Genomic DNA, 22,152 nt, shown 5'->3' with positions numbered 1-22,152 from the left:
TAAACTGTATACAGTATTTTAATTTTTTCTTGCAAATTTAGTGGAAAGAATTTTCAGCATGTATTCATAAACCTGTTAAAATACTAGCAATACATACCATTATACGTTCTCAAAATGCATAAATGCAAAAAAGTATGATAATTCTTGCTTTTAGACACTTAAGAGAGCAATCTTTCTGTGATGAGTTAATAAAATTTCCTTAAGTCTAAATTCCAGAGAAGCTGTACATAAAGTTATTTAGTGCTAAAAATCTACAATACATTTTTCAAGTATAAGATACTGAAATATTATTGCCAATAAATAGTTGTGCTGTAGTCAAAGCCACGGTTCATTCACTGAATCATTCACATCTCAACATGTTAGGATTTAGTTTTTCACTGAGTTTATGTATTAAAATAGCCAATTCTTCTGTTGCTTGGGACTTATCTTCCAAAAGTTCATAGCGAAGACTGGAGATATCTTGTTTGATTTCCTTCAGTTCACCTGTATTAATCATTGAAAAAAAAATACTTATTAGCAAAGCTTATAATAAAGTTCATTAAATAATGTTCTGTCAAGTAACATCAGTGCATATTTCAGAATTATTCCCTGCTCATCCACAATGTTCATGAAAGCAGGTGCAGGAGTAGGGCAGGAGGCTTTATTTCTTCACTCAACACAGGAGCATGTGTCCACCCCTGGATTGCACCAAAGGTATTTTCATAATCCAGCAAACTCTACTAATGTTGTGCTTCACAGGTACACAGAACATCAAAGATTCACAAAGCCCTTTATATAGGTTAATGAATTAATCACTGCAACACTGCTGAGCAGCTGGTAAATATTAGTATTCCAACACACACACTTTTAGAGAGAATAGGCAAAGAGATTTTTTTTGGGGGAAGTGATATGCTAAGATCACACAGGAAAAGTGTGGCAGAGCTGGCAATAAAACTCACAGCTTCTGAGTCTGTCTCCTCTTCCTTAACAATATCCTTTGAATTAGAAAAAGTCAACCAATTTAATATTATGTTACAATTCGACACAAGTACCAACACCCCATCTAAATGGGAACCACCTTAGTCAGGAAACAATTGTCAAGGCCTGGCTTATTAACAAGCAACAGTTTTTGATTATAGGACGTTCCATTCAAGAATAGAAGTTTGTTTTTTTTTTTTTTAATATTCAAATATTGTTCTTTTCCAAGAAGTTTGAGGCCTACTAATTCTTACATGGTACCCACTGCAGGAAATTGTCATGTATGAAATAAAAGAGTACAAAGAATACCCAAGTTCTCTATGTGATGCAAAACAGGGAAGAAATCCCTAAACTCATGATTAAAATAGCTGCAAGAAAGAGAGTTTTCTGTTTATAATATAGCAGACTTCAGAAGTTCCATCTTCACAGCCCAGAGACCTCAGGTACCAATGACAGCGGCAAAATGCTGCATCTCTGCTTTACAGCTAAGACTGAGGTTCAGGAATTAGTCAACTTGTCTGAAGTGGACGTGCCTCTAGGAAAATTATGATATACATCATGATTCTTCCGCCCATTAACTGTCTTACTCATATAAACCTGTAAATACCTGAACAGACATCAGGGCATTGGGAAGACCTGAACTCCACAGGTATTTTATTGGCGAGGAAAACATTGTCTTCTAATCACTCTATACGTGATTCTTCCATCACAGAGCAGGAATAGGAAAGAAGCGATAGGAATTCTGCAGAATGGCATGAGAGGTATGCTGCGGCTAAGACATGTACAAGGACTGTCTTTCCCCATTATGGAACTTTGAGGAGTTTCTTCTCTGCTTCTCTCACTCATGAGCTTGGCTTTGCACCACCATACAGGATGGGGAAGAGTCAAAATGACAGTCCCTGCACAGCACTGCCTTTTGAAGGCACAGAGTTGGATTTAATTTTTATCCTAATTTCTTTTCTGCTCCTAGCTTCTTGCTGCAGAGTTACAGTTAAACAGGAAAACACTGACAAGCAAAGCAAAAGCCATGCAGCTTTATACCAGCCCAGCCCAAAACCACCAGTACAAAACAGGTACATTTGGCTGGTAGTGGTCATGTGAATTTCTTACTGGTTGGACCAGGAAGGTTATGACCTCCAGTTTATGGGGAACAAAAATATTGCCAAAGTGGTTACTTACATCATCAGAGAGCAGAGCTAGCCCTGGAAAGGACATGAGTCTAAAGCCTGATCAGCTTTCCCTAGAAGGCAGAGCGCTGCGCTCATCCTGACTACTTTATTCGGAGACCTGCCCAGAGCTCACGAGTTTTTTTTTTTTTTTTTTTTAGGCCCCTCCCCCCCCACCTGCATTTCATTTCATTCCTGGAAGGCAGCAGAAAGGAGGACAGTGTACACCTGAGTCTTATCCCAAATGGGAGTCAGGGGATGCACCTGGCACACCCCCCCACACACTGCTCCCATGCAAGTTTCTGAGGCCCCGTATCTCGAACACAGACACGAAGCTCAGGAATCCATCATTTCTCCAAAAATCTCTGGTCTTGCACTAACAGTGGCTACAATTCTTGTTTTTTCTTACCATACAGCTAATGTTATGCATTCTTTCTTTTAATAATATGCAACTTCATAGATGAAGATTCCACATAACTTCATGAATGAAAGGAGTCCAAGTAGTTCATGGCAGGAAGTAGTAAATTGTGTGTTCAGCTGAATGAGACAAAGATAGCCCTACAGCTCTAAGACTCTGGAAGTCTGAATACAGTTAGTGGTTTCCTCACAAAGTGGTTTCCTCTGCAACTCTAGGCAAGTCATGTCTGCATCCCAATTATCCATCAGTGGGGCCCACAGTACTTCCCAGTTCTAATTCTTTTGCCCTGCTTGTCCATTTTTGTTGTCGCAGACATGTTTTCCTTACTGTCCATTTACGTTCAGAGCACTTAAAGTAGAATGAAACTATCATTTTAACTGAAGCCTCCAGGCCCCACTGTAATACCAATTCCTAACACAGCGTGGCAAAAAATGTCTCTGAATGTTACTGACAACTGCAGTGTCTCTTACCTTCATTTACTTCATCATTTTCTTTGTCCACTTGTGCTTTCAAAACATACCGTTTTATGAGTCTCTTCATTATTTGCTGCCAGATTAAAACAGTTGTACAATCAGGTAAGCATATATGCTTATATATATATATATATATATATATATATATGTTTATGAACCTCTATTCACTTTTATTAACTGTATTTCTCACTTCCTTGTAAGCAAAAGAATGAGCAGCCCTAGATCAAGCAGTTATCTTATATGGGCTTTTTTGGTGGCATGCAGATATTCAATATTATAACAGAGAACCTTTCTCATCCAGTTACCTCTTATTTACTGAATATCACCATTGCTTGCAGGGAACATGGACAATATGGAAATATTGGATGTAATTTTGTTTCTTTTAATGCAGTATAACAGGGGGAAACAAGAAGTTTGGTTTAGTGTGAACACTTAGAAGTCACCAGACGTGCCACCAGGGGTTTATAGGTTACAGGGTGTGCAAACCCAATCTTATGGATGTAACTGTATTATCTACATCATCATCAATGTAAAATTATAGTGGTGAAAAAAAATGTATTTTGTCTAGCACTTTTCTGCCATGATCTTTATTTCCTTAGCCCTTATGCAGCCACTTGTACGGTGACATTGAGTAATTTATGCAACACAGAACTTTTACCTAATCAAAGCCCCATGGACACCAAGTTATACCTAACAAATGGTGCTTGATCTGTTGTAGTTATTTTGATCAAGAACAAGCTCTAGGTAATAAAGTATGCTACAACTTCCTGAGTATCAGTTGTGTCTACCCCTTCCTGGCATAGGCTCCTCTGCCTTGACTCTCGTGTAAGTATTCTGAAAAGGGCTGCTTAGAGGGGTTACAGTATCTCCATCCCTAGAGATTTTCAGAACTTGAGTAGACCAGTCCCTGGACATCCTGACGTGACTTGAAGCAGGAGGTTGGACTAGATGATTTCCAGAGGTCCCTTCCAACCTATTCTATGATTCTATGAAATGAAAGTGTATGAAATAATTACTCATCTTACGTGATAAGTAATTAATACACATACACACACACACTTCCACACACTTCCACTATTCAACAGTGGCCAGTGTACATACTCACCTGATACCGTGTTGGCTGATTGAGAATACTGTTAAAACTGTGTGATTCAAAAACTCTGGAGTTCGACTGAGTGAAAAGGTTCAACTATGAAACAATAAAACAAAAATAAAGCACTTTATGGAATTCACAGTTAAAACACTGCTTTCTATTTTCTTGCAGATGTTTCTATAGTCACTATTTTAGAATCTTATTTTCAAAAAACCTGATTGCCTTAACTTTTTTTTTTTTTTTAAAAAAAGATATCATTTTAGCCATCCTGTTCACCGCATAGCTTCAAAGCAATTGTGCTCACACAGTTGAGAAGGTAACAAGTTATGACTTGAAGGCAGGAATGAACAGCCAGAGCAAGGAGAGACTCCCTAAAGTGGCTTTGGCAAAGGGTTATTGTGGAACTGCACCCTTAAGCATAAGTTTAACTACAAGAATGCTCCAAAACATTTCTATTCAGTTCAAAGCATCTGCAAAGGTGTTCTTCTAAAGCACAAATTTCAGGAATAATAATACCTATAGAAAACTGGTCACTGCTCAATTATCAGAGGATACCCTCTCCCCCAAATTTAATATTTTTGTAACAATGGAATAAAAATAGAAGGGGGAAAAAGCCTTGAACAAGATGGCTTTGTGACTAATGCACAACATCTGTTACTACCAAATCAGTTGCCTGCTTCTTCTCTTAGATACGCTGATAAGAGTGGAGTAAAAATGTGTATTCATTGGAGAAGGCTCAAATCCCTAATCTGTATTTGTCATTAATTTTCTGTATGACCAATTAAAGCCACTGAACCAGTAACACCTGACCTCTCATGGTGGCAAGGGAACAATCTGAAGTCAACTTGCACCTGTACAACGTATTCTGCATACAGCTTGTGCATAGACAAGTCCTGTTGCTACTTAAGAAAGTTGGGTCAGGAGTGTGTTATTTGTGCTTACTGCAGATCCTCCTCTTTCCTGTGGGCAATGACACATCAGATCAGCCACCATTTTTCTTAGAGAGTGAGCCAGGATTTATCTTTGTACACAGTATAATGCACAGTGTGTCAGCCCAGCTTGGCTCAGAGGAGGCTGCAGAGAACGAACAAACAAACAAACAAAAAAATATTCCAGGGATATATCTTGCCTTTCCTAGAAAAAAAAAATTGGTTTGTACTTCAAGAAAACTAGCTCCACTTCACTTGCCTCAGCAGCATCTCAAACCTGATTTTCACTCTTCAGTGCCATACATTCTAAGCTGCTGCTCTATGATAGATCAGAAGGACTAAGTGTTTTGTTATAAAAGAGCATCTTTAGTGTGTTACAGTTTTTTAGTCATTTTTTATGTTTTTTAAACATTTGCAATGCTAAAGACCAGAAATAGAGCAGTTAGCAGCAAAAACTGTTCCTTGCTCAACTGATTAAAACTGTCATCTTTAAAAACATACATCTACTTTCACTACATAGAGAAAACTGGAGAAAATATTGTCTTTGTTAAAGATTCAGTAGCCCAAAACAAATGCCCTAAGCTCCAGAGATCTTCTACAAAAAAAGAGAGAGTTGACATTTATGATTATTTTATGGTAAAACAAATCAAAAATGATTTTCAAAATACTGCTTTCGGTCTTTGTAAAATGCAAAGTCTTGAGGGTAATTAAAAAAAATGCATCATTTTTAGGCTGTTTGTGCCCCACTTTCCCAGCAACAAAACGGGGAATTATCTAAATCTCACTAAGGTGTTGTGACACTGCACTCACTAATATTTGCACAGAACATCTAGATACCCCAATTTAGAATGTTAGGAGTGTGCTGGAGATTATTACCACCAATTCCCTTTTTTCCTGCTCCACTCTGCTGCAGGAATAGACAGCATAGCTTTTGATAGTAGGGAGTGAAATACCATCCTGACCACACTTTATCTGTTGCCTCTTCTAGTTAAAGGAGAAGCTAGCTCTCCATATTCCCAGTCGTTATCCATGAAATAAAACTGTATGATGACATCTCTCTAGTGGAGGCTGAAAGCTTCTTTGTTTTATACTTACGTCATTTCATGTGCAAATTACTTGCATATTTCATTTCTCATTTTTTTAAATTATTATTATAAACACGTTTTTACATATGACAATATGAATTACAGATCTATAAATATAAATGCCTAACTAATTACCCTCCTATCATCAGGAGGACAAATTATCCCCTAAAATGTAAAGGAAAACAGAATGTTGAGATGCAAAAATGCCTCATTATTACAAGATTTTAGCACCTACCCTAGATTTGGAATTGCCCATTCCCATTTCAATGTCCTTCTGCAGCCGTCTCCTCCTGCACTTTGAAAAGTTAATGATCCTCATGATGAAGTAGAAAAAGGATTTGGGGCTTGGTACAAGACTGAACGGTGGAGGTAATGTTTTTCCATCATCAAAATATGATAACCAGAGTTTAGAACGAGCAAATTTCCATTCTACATCACTGTCGTCCTGTGTTAAGATACAGAACAGGTATATGCTTTATTTTCATGACATGCAAAATTTATTCCAAATGAAGCATCTTTTAAATATCTAACATTTTGAAATTTTATACAGCAATGTTACTTACTTGCAAGTAAGACTCCTAGTAGTTCTGCAAAAACCCAACTGCTTTCTCAATCTACTTTAACTAAAATTCAGCACTCTCTCTATGTCAGCTTCTCACTACTGGTACTTGGTTCAAGCACGTGAACAATTCAGATGAGTTATTTTTGCATGGAGTGAAAGCTAATATATTAGCTCTTTGCTATTTATAGTGGAACTATGTTTTTAAAAGTCTTGCTTTTTCTTTAAATTAGTTATATGAATTTTGTACTCATGCAAACAAAGTAATTGTATTGGTTTCTAGGTATGTACAGTTTAAACTAGTAAGGTCCACAGCTTTTTACATAACTACAAACATTAACTGTGACTTATAAAGGACAACATAAAATATCAAATTTGTTTTCATGAAGAAATCCCGTTAAAAATGACAAACTGATTTTGTCCTGATACATTCTTACCAAAGTTTTGCAAGTCTGGACTTGATTTACTCCAGGCGTTAAAAGCTGTTTTAGTATAACTGTTTTTTTTTTCTTGCAGAATTCCCTTAAACTTCCAAGAAGCCATTGAAAGTATTGCATATGACACAACCATCTTTACATTAGTAGTTAGATTTAGGTATTTCTCTCTTGCCAGGGCAGTGTTTGTGCATGGATATGAATGTAGCACTCTGAATAACATCAGAATTTATGGTCTGGAAGACTGGCATTAAAAATACGCTTTTATTTTCATTTCAGGAATTTCAGTTTTATTTTTTAAAGCAGATGTTTTCTCTACTACAGTTTCTGATTTTTTTTTTATTGTAGTCAGATGCTCAATACCCTATTTTAATTAACATTAACAATGAAGATACTTTATCATCAAAACAAAATTAAAATAAAACATCTCTTTTGATGAGCAATGCAACCAGCCGCTGCAGGTGAACTTCAGTCATTCATTCCATTGAGCTATTTGGCAGATTTGGAGAACTACCTCTATTGTGTTTTTAGGGCACATGACAAAGTTCAGCTAAGTTGAGAATCAAATTTTAATATTGCAGCTAAAGCAGAAAAAAAGTACGTATTTCATAACTAAGCTTGTAAGCATTGTAAAGTGTGATTCAGTCAAAACAATTATGTGGGTAAATGCCTTTAGTATATTCCAAGTACAGTACCTAAATGTACAAAAGCGTGTACAGTAGTGGCACATGAACATAAGTCCTCCATATGGAGGAGTCCAACTCCTGCATATTTAGTTAAAAAGTTTAAGACCTGGAAATGCAAATCAGGTTTCAATTTAAAAAAAAATGCATCAAAATACATTTAATCCACACCCTAATGATCTATCCAAAGATTGAAGTGTGTTCATTTAAGAAAACATGCAGTTAGCATCCTAAAGAAACTGGGAATGAACGAGTCATAGTCTAAAATGTTGTGCCAACTACCTTTCTTTTCTACTTCACAGAGTCTTCATTTGAATGTCAGTTTTGATTGTAAAATCTCTGGATGGATGGCCTCTCTTTAGATGTGCACACCTGGCACAAGATAGACTACCTGTTCAGATCATGTAAGGCTCTGCACCTTGGCTGGGTTGCCAGCTAAAGACAGTCTTAGAGCATGGTATTTTTTGTCATCTCCTTCATAAGGTAGTCCCTTGACTGTACTTTTGCATATCAAGATGTACTCATTAAGATAATAATTCTGCCCTTTTCCAACATAACCAAAGAGAACAACTTGAGAGCACAGGCATACCTCAATTTCTTGATATGAACTGTTGATCATTGCAATCAGCATGTTGAGCAGAACTACAACCATCGTTACATTGTATATGCCGTAAAGAACATAACCAATGTTCTCTATGAATTTATGATCGTATTTGAGGACAACAGAGGTTACTTCAGACAAACCAAATATTGACCAAAATAAAGTTTTGAAACTTTCTTCCACTCTGTATGAAAAAAAGAGGAGAGCATTATTACTAGCTACACAAATAAATATATATACTGTGCTTAGAACAAATGATAAGCAATCTCCAGTAATTTGTCCGTGACCGAAGTTTGTAGAGATTTTAATTTAGGCATTGATCAAAATAACAAACATGCAAGAAAATGTGTTCACAGAGTGCTTGAATTCTGCGCTGTGCTCCAATACATCATGCATAATGTAGCTGTAACTCTGCAAAATGCATTCAGTTACTGAAAAAAAAAATATTTGTCAAAGACTGAAAGCTCAATAGAAAAAGAAACTAGAAGGCTATCACATTTTCAAGTTTTGAGATGATGCATATTTTCATCTCATTATTTTCCTGTTTAATTCTGTAGGGGGCAGACTTTCCCTATCCTAAGAAAGTTAAAAATGGGGCTGGAGGTAAGAAAATTGCTGCACTTCTTTCACAGAGTTCCTAAATAAACCTTCCATTAGGAAGGCTGCATCCAAAACCAGGTAGCAGCAGGTTCGGCAACAGAACTGGTAAACCAGATTTCATGGGGTTTGTTCAAGACCACAGTTGAAATCACAGTGGGAATCACAAATCACTTCAGTAGGCTGCAGGGACCTAAATACTCCCGAGACTCTGGGTTCAGGACAGGCTGATTTCCGAGAAAAGGGAGCTGCCAAGACCTCTTGGACAGCTGTCTGACTGCCTATTTCAGACCTTCGGGGCATGTGACAGTGCCATTCCTCTTCCAACCCAGGGAAATCTGACCCCATGAAGGCTTTTGTGATGGGAAAGGAAAATGATTACAGTGATAGGGCACCAGGGAGCCTTCTGATTCTCATGACAAAGTGACTGTTGTTTCCACAGCGCACAGGTCTAACACCCGTCCGATCCGTTCAGCGGAGAGGCAGGCATCTGCCACTGAGATCAAGGGGCGGACTGCAGAGCTTGGCTTTCTGTCCGCGTAACGTTGCTACAGGTTGACTTACCATGCAGTGAGGATGCAGCTCACTGCAAAGCTCTGCTCTATACCTTACCAGGAGGTGGACTAAAGAATGGAAGCTAAGAGAAGTTCAATAAAAAGTTGATCGTACTTAAATGTCCCTTCCATTGTACCCCACTGTACAGAATCCACTGGAAATTACTTCTTTGTGTTGTTTAAAGGTGAACCAACAGACATTCACAGCTATATTTTAATAAGTATCCAAAATAAGCCAGTACATCTATCTTGAGTGACTTGTTTTAATGCTGATAAATAATTTTAAATTCAAATAATATAGGAATGGGTGTATCGTCTAGTAAAATAAAACCACTAGCTAAGCAATGAATAAGTATTAAAACATTATTCATATTGAACAGCTAGTACCAGAAATTGTAACATAAATATCATTATATCTCATTATTTATCTGAAGGAAAGACAATGAGAAAGAGTAAGTATGAAAAGTCATGTCAAATTAAGGAAAAAGTCATGGAATCAAATAAATGAAAACACTGCATTTTTTTTAATAGAAGTTCAATCTTGCGTAGAAAGATAGGAGAAAGAAAAGTTCTGAATTTCACCAACCTGTGGAACTACCTCTAATTTGGAATGTCCTAAATATTTATCAGTTCCAACATCACTTTGTTTCAGAAAGTAAAAAATGGAAATCAGACAGACGCTTCTGAGAAGGTCATGGCAAGCAATCTAATTGCACAAGATACAACCTACGGCCAGTGTTCTTTTGCACTCATGTAACTATCAATAATAAGCAGTTATCATGCAGATTGTAAATCTGATCCAAAAGAGGGCAATGAAGTTCACAGATTTCTTTTAGTACTGAGCTAAGACAGACACATCATCTACAGAATTGCTAATTTCACTTCTTGAAAGATTAAAGTGTTATTTGGAGGCCTATTATTGACACTTAGGCTAAATCCCTCTCCTTGTTTCAATTAGGTCTTACAGAGAACAGTTCAAGACTGTAATTTTACTGGTTGATATGGGAAAACAGGAAATCAGTAACATTTTCTTGCAGCTGGTTGTCCACAAGTCTGTATGATTACCATGATACAGAGGTAAAATTATTTTAATGAAAGCATCCTTTTTGTACAGAGGATAGAATCAGGCTTTTGTATTCTGCTTTCTAAGGCTCTGAGATACCTGTTTTCTCATCAACTTCAGCAGCCTTCCATTACATTTTAATGATAGGAGAGAGCATGCTATACCTCACAGACTTTGTTACCTTTATGAAAAACTGAAAGTTTCGTATTTCCTTTCGCTTTAACGTAACTTCATACTTACGTTGTAAAGGCTGGGTTTAGTTTAGCTCCAAGGTAGTAGGAATACAGTATGAACATTCCAATCATAAATGCAAGAAACACCATAATGAAAAGAACCATAAACTTGAAAATGTCCTTAACAGTCCTTCCAAGTGAAATCTGCAAGGGCCCAAAACTCTCATTTGCAGGCAGGATATATGCAATCCGAGAAAAGCTAAGCACGACGGCAATTGCATAAAGGCCTTCCGATATTATCTGAGGATCAGATGGGAGCCATTTATCTCTAGCTGGAAGACATAAAATATAGACATAAATATAAGAACTTTTGTATTACAATGTTTAAATTGTAATACCATGTTGATAGGATTTGTCATGAACATGTCTGAAACTAGTTGAGACAAATATTTGGGGAGTCTACCAACTGCTACTGTATAGTTGCTATTCTATTCCTATTTGCTTTAAGTCACAAATGATGAATGTAAATTACATTAACTTTTGCTAGAAGAAAATTTATGCTTGCTTCAAGATGAAAGAGTGCACACAGTGTGTGCTTTAACCTGAACTGTGTAACAATAAATAATTTCTTTACTGCCTTTTGTAACATGACCATGTGATCAGCTTTTTTAATATGGACTGGCTAAAGCCAGTAATTAATTCTCCACTAATAAACCCCAACATGAGAGTTAACAGAGGCTGAGAAACCTCTGTTATTATTTGTTAATTATATAAAGCTTTTGCCATTGTTACAAATACAGGATATAATTTGGACCTTACCGAGGTCATGGATATTTTTTCCATTGACTTCAATGTCAATAGGATCATGATTTTTACTTATATGTTCAGAAATAGAGTTTATACATAAATTCATAAATTCTTTTATGATATGAGTTAATGCATCCTTGTAGCAAAATACCACTGAATTAAAATGTGCTTGATACCAAAATAATGTATGTACAGAAATAATATATATGTACAAATTAAGACTGATTATATACCACTTAAAGTAATAAAATCAAGTCTGTTATTGTAATATACTGAAGTTCATAAAGTATGCTGGAGTATTCTGTCAACAGCAAACACAGGCCTTTGCTGGTAGCTTCAAATAGAAATTTTTGACACCTTTAATTACAATTTTTCCACTGCAATAACTATTTAATACTTCTGTTCTATTTGAACAGGACTTTACTGGGGGAAAAATTGGTACAAGCTTCTTCCTTAATCCTAAAATGTTGATAGACCTTTAGGAATATGAATGATTCTGCTGAACCAACCAAAAAAAAAAAAAAATTCACATCAAAACTATTTGTTGTGTGTTAAGTCAAGAATAAAAGATAGCTTGGAACTGTTTATAAAGCAAAAGCTCAAATTCAGGTTTGGTATAAACAGTTCATAAAGTTAAACTGTGTATAGCTACGCTTGAATTGATTTCGTCCTTACTTATTGTTTGGTTTTAATATATTGGCAAACTTGTTTATCAAATTAGCATAACAAGTACTGTTTAAATAGCAGGAAAAAAAAACAGAGGTAGAAATCATTAGATAATGCTATGAAGACAAACACATGCAAATACTCATTTTAAAGCTTAAACATGTTAGTGCATTTCACAGTTGAAATGAATGCCAACCGGATTTTCTATTTTAAGGTCCGCGTTGCAGAAAAATTAAACTCACCATAAGTAAAATATTCTATTTCTGGTGGAAGTGTGACTTCAGAGAGGTCACTCTCCTCAATGTAGTTGTCCACATATTGTTGTGCTTTTGTGGCCTGCAGAAATGCTAGAAGCCTGGCTGTGAAAGCAGCAATGAAAATAGACAGCATCCCAAAATCCAAAACATTCCATAACTGCAAGATATATTCCCTAGGTCCTTCCAGCCAAAGCTCTTTGCATTCTGACCACATCATACCTGCAAAAAGAAATGAAAAAACATAACGATGTTGGCCACACTGTTTTTATTTAAGCTCTTTGCATTCTTTCATCACACAAAACCAGGTGGTGCAAGTAGAGCAGAAATTCACTTATTTGCAATGTCACAGAACTGTCATACACTTAATATGGCTGTCTTGGTTTTAATGGGTTTGATCAATTTGCCAGATCTTAATCAATACACCAGGATAAAGTTCAGCCATCTCCATACTGTATAACAGGGCACCACAACTTTGCAATGAACGTGCACAGGCAATGAAAGCAAAAGCCTAACAACATGTTGTGTTTCTGAAGGAGGAAGAATTTTAAATGTGGAAAAAAGGAACTCCTCTTTTTATCATTCACATTCACATAACACTTCTTAATCAGAAGATTTTAATTGTTACAGAAAAGTATGACTCACAACTGTATAGATGACAAAATGTAAATGGCAAAATTATAGCACTGGTTCTCCACTTCAGAGAGTAAGACACTTTTCAGCATGGAAAGTGGAATTCAGCTATTGTAATTCAACTTTCTTATTCAAACCCCTCCTCAGAGATTCATTCATGTGGAATTAATCCAAACAAAAATCTTATCATAACTTAGGGAGATAATTGTTGAGAATCATGATTTTTGCTTACTTCAAGGTTTGTGAGGGGGAAAAAAAAAGGAGATGATTTTTTTTTCCCTTGTTTCCCTAGGATACTGCAAAGGGGTTCTGCTCTGAACAAGCTTGAGCCACAGACTCTTCAGTCTAAACCGTAATTTTGCTGTCATCCTAAGCGTATGCACAGCAGCCATGCACTGGATTTGCTTGGGCTTCATTGGTTCTCAAGTGCCAATCAATTTCGCAGAGTGACCAAGTCCCTGAGCCACCAAAATCACAATCCTTGCCTTCCTTGCCTTCCATCAAATAAAGAGGCTGTTCCCCACCAGCACACATTGGGACTACCCAAAAGGCAGCATACACAAGGGATACTCATCTCCTTATCCTAATGTAATTTAAGATAAACAGTGCTTAAACCAGAAGACATAGATGATTGAAAAAACAGGGCGAGGTACCTTCATGTAACAGCCAGAGTAATATTTCCTTTCTATTCTGCAGCTAGTAAAATCTGGGAACGCTATATTATCATGTGGCTAACCGGCATTTTCCTACCTACGCAGGGCACCTGACTGACAAAGAACTAGAAGATAGTATTTTCTGCCATAAATAGTTTCAAACAGGCTGGCAGGTGACCAGGTTTGGGAGTGTGGGGTGGCACATGGGACTGAGTAATGGAACAGACTCATTAGCCCCTTGACACGGGTGGAAACTCTGGTTTCTCCTGAATGCTATGTAAGTAGTAATGCCACATGAGCACTACTGAGCTAACACATCCGCACTGAGCAGTGGGACCTCCTGACCTTCTGGCACACAGAGCAAAGCAAGCTTCCTGACCCTGTTTAAGAACACCAGTTCAGCAAAGTATTGGCACCAATGGCACACTTTTCCAGGTGCCCTTCCAGCCACTGATTAGCCTGTTACCCCTTCTTTGGGGGCAACAGTCACCAGCAGCACTCCTGCCCTCTCTCACCACACCTCCCTTGCCCTGCTCTGCTCTAGTTCAGAAAAAAATGGCCTCAAGCCTCATCTGTGCTGGGGTCGTTGCCACAGAGGCTTCCTTATTCTTGCCTGGGCGCTGCACTACATTGCAGGTATAAAGCAGTCCAGCCACTCCTTTTATGTCCCCAACCTGCTCTTCCGAAATAGTTTTACCTCACACTGCAAGAGGGGTCAGCATAGAGATACTTTCACTAGTTTTCAGGCATTAATCTGCCCTCAGTATTTATGCAGCAGCTGTGGGGAAGGTTTGGGACCTAGGTGTCTCTCCTTTCTTTTTGAATCTGCCTTCAGGAAAAGAGTTGACATAGAGATGAAGGGGCAATATACCTACCAAGTACCCATACCATGATCAGCATTTCTGTCCAGGTGAATTGGGTAGTCTTCACCCTAAAGATCTGCTTAGGGTAATCAGTAACAGTGACATTTGGTAGCGTTGTTATACCTTCAAATCTGTCTGAAGCATTGAACACCAGCAGGCCTAGGAAAATAATGAAGGATGCTGCGTGTGCCACAAATTTCATAAATGGGCTTCGAAGAATTCTTCCAAGCTGTGAAGGCAAAATGAAATCTGTCACTCATCTTTCTCACAGAAAGAAAAACTCTTTCATCAAGCATTTCAGAAGCATGACTCAGAGCTCAGGACAATCAGGAACAAAAATTTTTACTCTCTACTTAAGGATGTTAAGGACAACAAAGTGCTACACCGTACTATTCCCAATACAAGACTCCCAAAGCAACCCTATGGGGTATGTCATCCTGTTAGAGAGTTTTCACGTTATTCCATAAACTCTAGATGGCAATGCTGGCAGGGAAACACTCCCAAGGAATTAGAAACATAGGCAGTGGCAGTGACCAGAACAGATCTGATCTAATGCTCACATATGCCAGTGGGGGACTGAAGCAAGCCAGGGGGAAAGCAAACAAACAAAGGACCTAAATACCAGAATGCTTTTCATACCAACAAGAAAAAGTGCTATTAGTTTGTCTACGGCTACAGTCTAGCTCTGGGAAGAACTACAGACTCATCTCCTCATCTCTGGCTACTGTACTGCAATCACAGAACATATGTTCATAGCAAAAGTCCTAGATGAATGACCTTTAAATGGGTACTTAAACCAATGAGGACTATTGTACCACAATGGCATAAGCAGGACAAGATCAGAACATTTACTATTTTCAAATAAATTCAGCCTATTTCATTCACATCTGTACCTCTACATATGCAGAGGCAGTCTTGCAGCAGAGGGAATCAGCTGGCATCCGGGAGACCACACTGGGAAGAGCAATGGGACTGTCACTACTACTCTCTGCGTAAGAAAGGAGTCTGTGATCCCATCAGTACTAGCCTTAGCCTGCAGCCAGTGTTGAAGGCACCAGAGCTGCAGTCCACCTCTCTGAGGGTAATACTGCCAGCTGCCTTTACCCGTGCAGTGAAGGTCTAATGCTGCCAGTGAGGCTGCAACCTCCTGATTTGGCTACTCAAAGAGCACAAGCATCAGCAAGGCTGCACCACAGACTAGTTCACACACCGGCTCAAGTGCAGAGAGGGTACTAAGACTCCCTGCTGGCGCTCTTTGAAGACCTCCAGGACAGACTGCACATTTGAATTTACTAGTCTTTCCCAGCTTACTTCCCTTTGGAGGGATTAATACCCTTGGGATACATCCCATTTCTGCACCTTAAGCGTGACTACGCTTGTTCCCCATCCACACAGGGTGTGAAGCGCTAGATACCAGACAGCTTTCTTTACCTTAGCTGCTGCACACCAGCTAAGGAAAAGGTCTCTTTGGCTCCTTCAGTACAACAGCGGACTCCACTGCCCTGCACATAATGGCCAATCTTTATTAATGCCAATATACAGTTCTATCACGATGAACTATCACATACATTACCAGGATTATGCAACATCCCAAAATCCCCTGTGAAGTACAGCATCAGCAGCACTAATGTAAGAAAACAACTGCGTTCAGTAGATGGGGAACTGTAAGTAGCTTTCTCATTTCACAGAGTGATTTCTTTGAACCTAGGGTCAGCTACTCTGGACTGAGCAGACCAGCACACACTGAACTATTTTAGAATAGTTCAATAGCATTTACTACCCATGCAAACAACCTCAGTATCCTTTCCTGCTCCTGACCTTTAGAAAGCATTTTGAAATTACAGTATCAAACAACTGATCTAAACGTACAGTACTTTTATTTGACATGAGCACTAGCAAAAATGTCAGGTGTTTCTGGTACTGGGAATTAAAGCTCAAGGACAAATGTCACTTTTCCATATTAGACACTAGCTAAAAAAAAATATTAATATGTTTCTATGACATGGAGCTGTAAGGAATATCTTCACTACTAATAATTACAGAAAGTGGCATTTTAGAGAATAATTTAAGCAACAATTATACCATTTCATAAAGGTTAATCTTTAAAGTAAACAAATAAATATTTAATGCAGAGAAAACATCAGATTCTCTTGAAATATGCAAGAGATGAGCAAAATCTTATTCCTTTTTGAGGTGAACTACAAAAGCATAATATAAATCTGAGTGAAACAGATTTCTCTGCTGCACAGTTGTTACTGAAAGAAAATAAGACCATGCTCAGCTCAGAAGTAAATTGACTTAAAATTAAAAAAAAAAAAAAATCTTTAAAAAAAAACCAATGAAACTGAGAAATCTTTTTACTTCTTCTGATTTACTAAAGGTCTATCAATATGCTGCATTTGCAGATAGCTCACATGTTGCAGACTGTAAGGATTTCAAAGAAACTTCTGTTATTTTCATCTTGAGATTGTTAAGGAATATGGAAGCACCCATTCATTTTTGCATCATTTAAGAAAGGTAAGTGTTTACAGTTACATTCTCTTATGAATATATAGTACCACACGGTTGGAAAGCTGTATTTAATTTTATTGCTGTTCTATGGTTCAGCTGGTAAACAGACCTGCTAGCACAGTAATTTAGGATTAAATTCTGCATCACTGAAGTCAACAGACGTTCTACTGCTGGTCTATACAGGAACAATATCTGATCTTAAGATGCCACCAGAGAAAATTTGTTACAGAATCTTCTGGGCCACTGGGTAGTGACTATTAAAAAAAACTCTCAGCACTAAAACAAATACAAGAATTCACCTGCATAGCAGAGACTGTGAGGTGAGCATGATCTAAAGAACTAGGGAAAAAAATATCAGAGAAGGGCTTTTTCTTTCTTTAAACTTAACAACAACTTATGTTCCCTCTATAGCTTCATCAGTGTAGTTCTCTCTTTACAATGCAACATAAAACAAATAGCATCATTTAGCTCAGTGACTAGAGATCACTGAAAATACAATTATTTAGGAGCAGCAATTTCAGAAGCAGCAAACTAGAGGCACAATACTACATTCTGGATGTCAGAAACTGAAAAACAGCACCCAGAATAATACAAGATATTTTAATATGCAATTTATAAAAGTCAGTACCCTGCTACATGGTGCAATCCAATAACCAATGGCTAGAAACGGAAGGCCCAGTGCCACAACCAGCACAACCAGACACTTGATAGCTATGGTCTGCTCCCGTAATCCTGAGAGATTTTCATACCAGATAGTCAGTAGCTGTTGCTGACAGTTGGGATGGGCCACAAACTGTAAAGAAGAAGAATGAAAACTGAGACATATTAAAATTCATAATACAAGTCATATAAATATTGCATACATGAACAGTGAACCTTAAACATCTGGTGCTAATTCAGATCTTAATAAGTATGATTTTTTTCCCCTTCCTTTAAAATGAAGGTTGATAAATAAAGAAAAAACTGCTGAGCTGATTAGAAGCAGCACTTTGGGGAAAGGGTTGCACATGTGGACAGCTGTCACTGATAGAAGCTTCGATACATCATTAGAACAGTGTCACACTGAGCTTTAATCCTATCTTGCAACAATTTCTCTGCAAATCAGACTGATGGAGATTAGAAATTCTGGTTTGACCACAACCCATCCACCCTCTCCCCTTCTCACACATACTGTTCACAGGCTTCCTTTGAAGTTGCTGTCATTTGATTTGATTCTTTTACAAACATTCTAAATACTTCCTTCACAGCTACACATTTTAAGTTTAAAACTTATTAAGACAAGAAATAAATGAAGCAAAAATGTAGCACAAATGTTTAAACCTCCTCAGAGGCAGAGAGATGGCTACTGAAAGGATTCTTTATTCTTACATTAGCATCAACGAAGCAAGTCATCACCTCTATTTGGAATTACTTTGGATATTAAAAATAGGTTAGAAGCCACTTATTGCACACACATTTTTATGTTTTGTGAAAGATAAAACTTATCATTCAGTAACACACAGAAATTCCATTTTGTGAATCAGATAAGATGGTCTCATGCTTTTGATGATGCTCCAAGTCATCAAGAACCTTATAATGGATGTTTTATTTCATGCTTTGTTATTATTTATACTAAATATGTAAATTTTATTTTGCAGGAGTTTTACATTTTCTCTATTCAAAGTTTGTGCCTTTGATACTATCTTAGCTGAAAAACATTAAATACTCAAATTTGACATTTTCAAAAACAACTTCTCCCTTTTTACTATTTTAAGGTTTTAAAAGTTCTTCAGTATACAGATTGTTATCAATGTACAGACTCGTGCTATTCTTAGACCTCTTTGTGTTGTGATGAGCTGTTAACACCTTAACAGAGGCTCAAATAAGGTTTGAATGGTGTATACTTTACCTAAAAATATAAACATTTCAGGGATTTTTCTAAGCAAGATGATTTTATTTTCAACAAATCCTTTTGAGATATATCTTTTATTCTTGCTGACTGCTTTATATTATTTATCAATACTGCTCATTTATTTCTATAGCAGCAGAAGCAGGGAAACCACAGGAGTAAGTTTGTATAAATATCTGAGCAAATTTCAAATTTCAGTACTTATTTCTACATTCCTGAGCCAACATCCAGGTATTTACATAAGAATGTCCTGATCATCAGTAATCTAAGCATACAGAACTACCACTGATTTCAATTCACTGAAAGTCAGCCCATTTTTGGAATGTCTGACCCTACACCCAAATTGTGTTACTTACTTCTCTTACACTCAGACACGGACACATGAGGGAAGATTTTCAAATGTATTTACTTTGTTTTGACCTAACTGCCCCCCACTGAAGTCAATGGTAAAATATCAGTTGATCCTAATTGAGCAGAGCCATCACTAACCATTTCTGTAACTTAAGTAAGTGCTTTAAAATCTTAAAAAGACAAACATCTAGAGAAATAAAGCATTCAAGTGACTCTATCAAGGTTTAAGCACAACAAATAGCAAATGGACAAGCAGAGAATACACAAGATAAACGCACTATTTTTTCTGCAGACGATTAGTTACTCCAACACAAACTTGCTCCCTTGAGCCTTTTACAGAAGTTTCATTAGCCTCCAGCTTCTGCAGATCTTTCCATCAATGTCAGAAAACTGAAAGGAAGCACTTGTTAAAATGCTTAGATCCTAAACGCAGACACACATTAAGGATCTACCACCTATTATTAAACAGGTAACTTCATCTTTCTGATAAGTAGTAAGTAGATGCGTGAGCCTAGGTTCAGTAAAATTTCAGCACGGGAAAGGGACTATTTCCCCAAACAATTCTATAACAACAAAACAAGCTGTGTCTAACTACAGCATTTGTTTCGATATGCTTTGAGCTTTATTCTCCTAACATCACTCTGGCTGAGTTTGTGGGTGAGGACAAGCACATTATTACCATATTTTTAAAGCACTGTTGTAGTTCTTTAGGATGAACTTACCTACTACGTGGATGGAGGAGACTGTGCTGCCTCTCCACTAGGAGCATATCATATCATCAGGAGCCTGCAGCCCTTATTGGGTGCTGCTACTGAAGAAAGGCGAGGGGTGGGAGGAGAACAACACTACAGCTCTCTATGTTCCCAGCCCATTACATTTACAACTCCATTTCTAAATCATCATCATACTCATCATTATCACTGTAACTGTTATTATATTGTGGCCTGTGAGACTGCCACATCACGAAAGCATATGGGCCATCAGTTAGGCACAAGAAGAAAAAGCCTGGTCCTCATTGCAATTTGAAGTTAGTTAATGTTCTTGTCAAACTGGTTGATACTTCCAGCAAATTGGAATAAGGAATTAGTATTTTCACAGAAAGGATTTTAAAATAATTCGGATAACTTCATGTTGGATGAAAAGGGAAATTTGATCAAGTTACTTATACTTAAAAAACAAAACAAAAAACTCTAAGCCTTGTATATCCATTTTATCATCATTTTTACTCTGTTGAGATCATAATGTACCATACATACTCTTGCTTGCCAGGTCCTGCCTGCAAAACAACATTTATATTCCAAAACTCATTAAAAAGTACATACAGTAGTAAAATAGGGCAGACTTCTTTCTTCTTCTTCAAAAAAAAAATCAAATAGTTGGCAATGGAAACAGAGAACCTTAAATCTCTTGGGAAAAGGAATCTGAAGCTGTTGCATGAGCTTTAAACAGGGAAGCAATCTTCATATTTTAATCTACTTGCTCCAAAACAAAAGTGCCAAAGTATTTTGGTACGTGATTCATTACCTAGTTAGATCACATATTAACATAGTTTGTGCCTATAACAGAATGGCAGACAAATAAATAAGATTTTTTAAAGTCTGTAAGAAATTCACATAAACTTGAACATTTTTGTTCTTAAACAGGCTGTCACCACTGAAGCTTATACAAGGAAAAAAAAATTGCCAATCGGTCACATTAGAAAGACTTTTTTGTGCGTTTTTGTAAACCAGTTGAATTGTGTGTTCTGCCATATGCCCCAGTCTCATCTTTTGCTAGAGTAAATTTCATTCTCAATTCATGCCATCAAGGGCCAAATCCTGCGGCAAGTTCACTGTGGGCAAAGACATAGAAAGTCAGTAATTACTTCATACTATGAAGATATATATATATATATAAAAGCAGGCTAAAAACTCCTGGAAAGAGGAGAGAGAAGGAACATCTGCATCATTCCCCCTGTTATCAGACGGAATGGAAAGAAACAGAAAGGAGTTAGCCTCAGGATATGAATCAGCCCACTTGCATTTCATCCAGAGCTGCATGCTGGTTTATTCCTCTTGGACTATCAACATTATGATCTGAGGCTGAAATGAGCTCTGCCTGCGCTATCTCTTTTCGCAAAAAAGGGAGGAGTGAGTGAGTAAGCTGCCAATGGTTATGGCAAGTTCTTCTCTGGCAGTAAGTCTAAGAGCTCTTGAGAAGATCTTAAGAGATTAATTTAATTGTTGGCCATTGCACTATCTGCACCACTTCCAAGCCCCCACAGCAACTCAAGTCACTTCTTCCATCCATAAAAGCTCTGAAAGTCATCCTTCTCTCTGGCTCTGCCGAAATATTTCAGATTTATGCTTTTGTTGTCTTTAATCTCAGCAACTCCAACTTTGTCTCTGGTTGTCTGTTTATCCATCTCTCCCCCTTTATCTCCTTCAGAAGACAGCAGTTCACATCATTTTTCACCTACCAATCACATCATGCTGCAACCTTGTTTCTTCTGCATTTCTCTTTTCTCAGTCTGCATTCCATAAAGTTTCTCTGTTTTTGCTACGTAAGTCTATCTTTTCTTATTATTACATTTGTCTAATATTTTATGACTCAATCCAAATCCCACTGAACAAAAACTGTGCATGTAGACCATATCTGGTCACTAAAAAAATTTCAGTTTTATATATCTGCTTTTCAGGGTACAATTATCTGTAATATTTTAGATGGACTCAATTTGCATTGAGCTCCATGACCACGAAGCA

The 22,152-nt window shown here is 37.4% G+C and overlaps 1 protein-coding gene across 2 annotated transcripts in view; it reads right to left on the bottom strand.

Moving 5' to 3' along the window:
• Positions 1-204: 204 nt before the first annotated feature.
• The window catches only part of TRPC3 (transient receptor potential cation channel subfamily C member 3), a 46,020-nt gene continuing 24,072 nt past the window's right edge, over positions 205-22,152 (bottom strand). The window contains exons 4-13 of one of the 2 annotated variants that reach the window (XM_062574799.1): positions 17,801-17,965; positions 14,674-14,890; positions 12,501-12,734; positions 10,853-11,117; positions 8,387-8,582; positions 6,357-6,566; positions 4,120-4,203; positions 3,012-3,087; positions 939-974; positions 403-483 (exon numbers count right to left, since the gene is read on the bottom strand). In XM_062574799.1, the coding sequence (XP_062430783.1) occupies positions 964-974; positions 3,012-3,087; positions 4,120-4,203; positions 6,357-6,566; positions 8,387-8,582; positions 10,853-11,117; positions 12,501-12,734; positions 14,674-14,890; positions 17,801-17,965 (1,458 nt within the window). In that variant the 3' untranslated portion in view covers positions 403-483; positions 939-963. Of the gene's footprint in view, positions 484-938; positions 975-3,011; positions 3,088-4,119; positions 4,204-6,356; positions 6,567-8,386; positions 8,583-10,852; positions 11,118-12,500; positions 12,735-14,673; positions 14,891-17,800; positions 17,966-22,152 lie in introns of both variants that reach the window. The other variant, XM_062574798.1, reaches the window with a different exon arrangement.

The sequence above is a fragment of the Rhea pennata genome, chromosome 4 (genome assembly GCF_028389875.1).
Source record: "Rhea pennata isolate bPtePen1 chromosome 4, bPtePen1.pri, whole genome shotgun sequence".
Lineage (NCBI taxonomy): Eukaryota > Metazoa > Chordata > Aves > Rheiformes > Rheidae > Rhea > Rhea pennata.
This window is presented reverse-complemented; position numbering and strand designations above follow the sequence as displayed.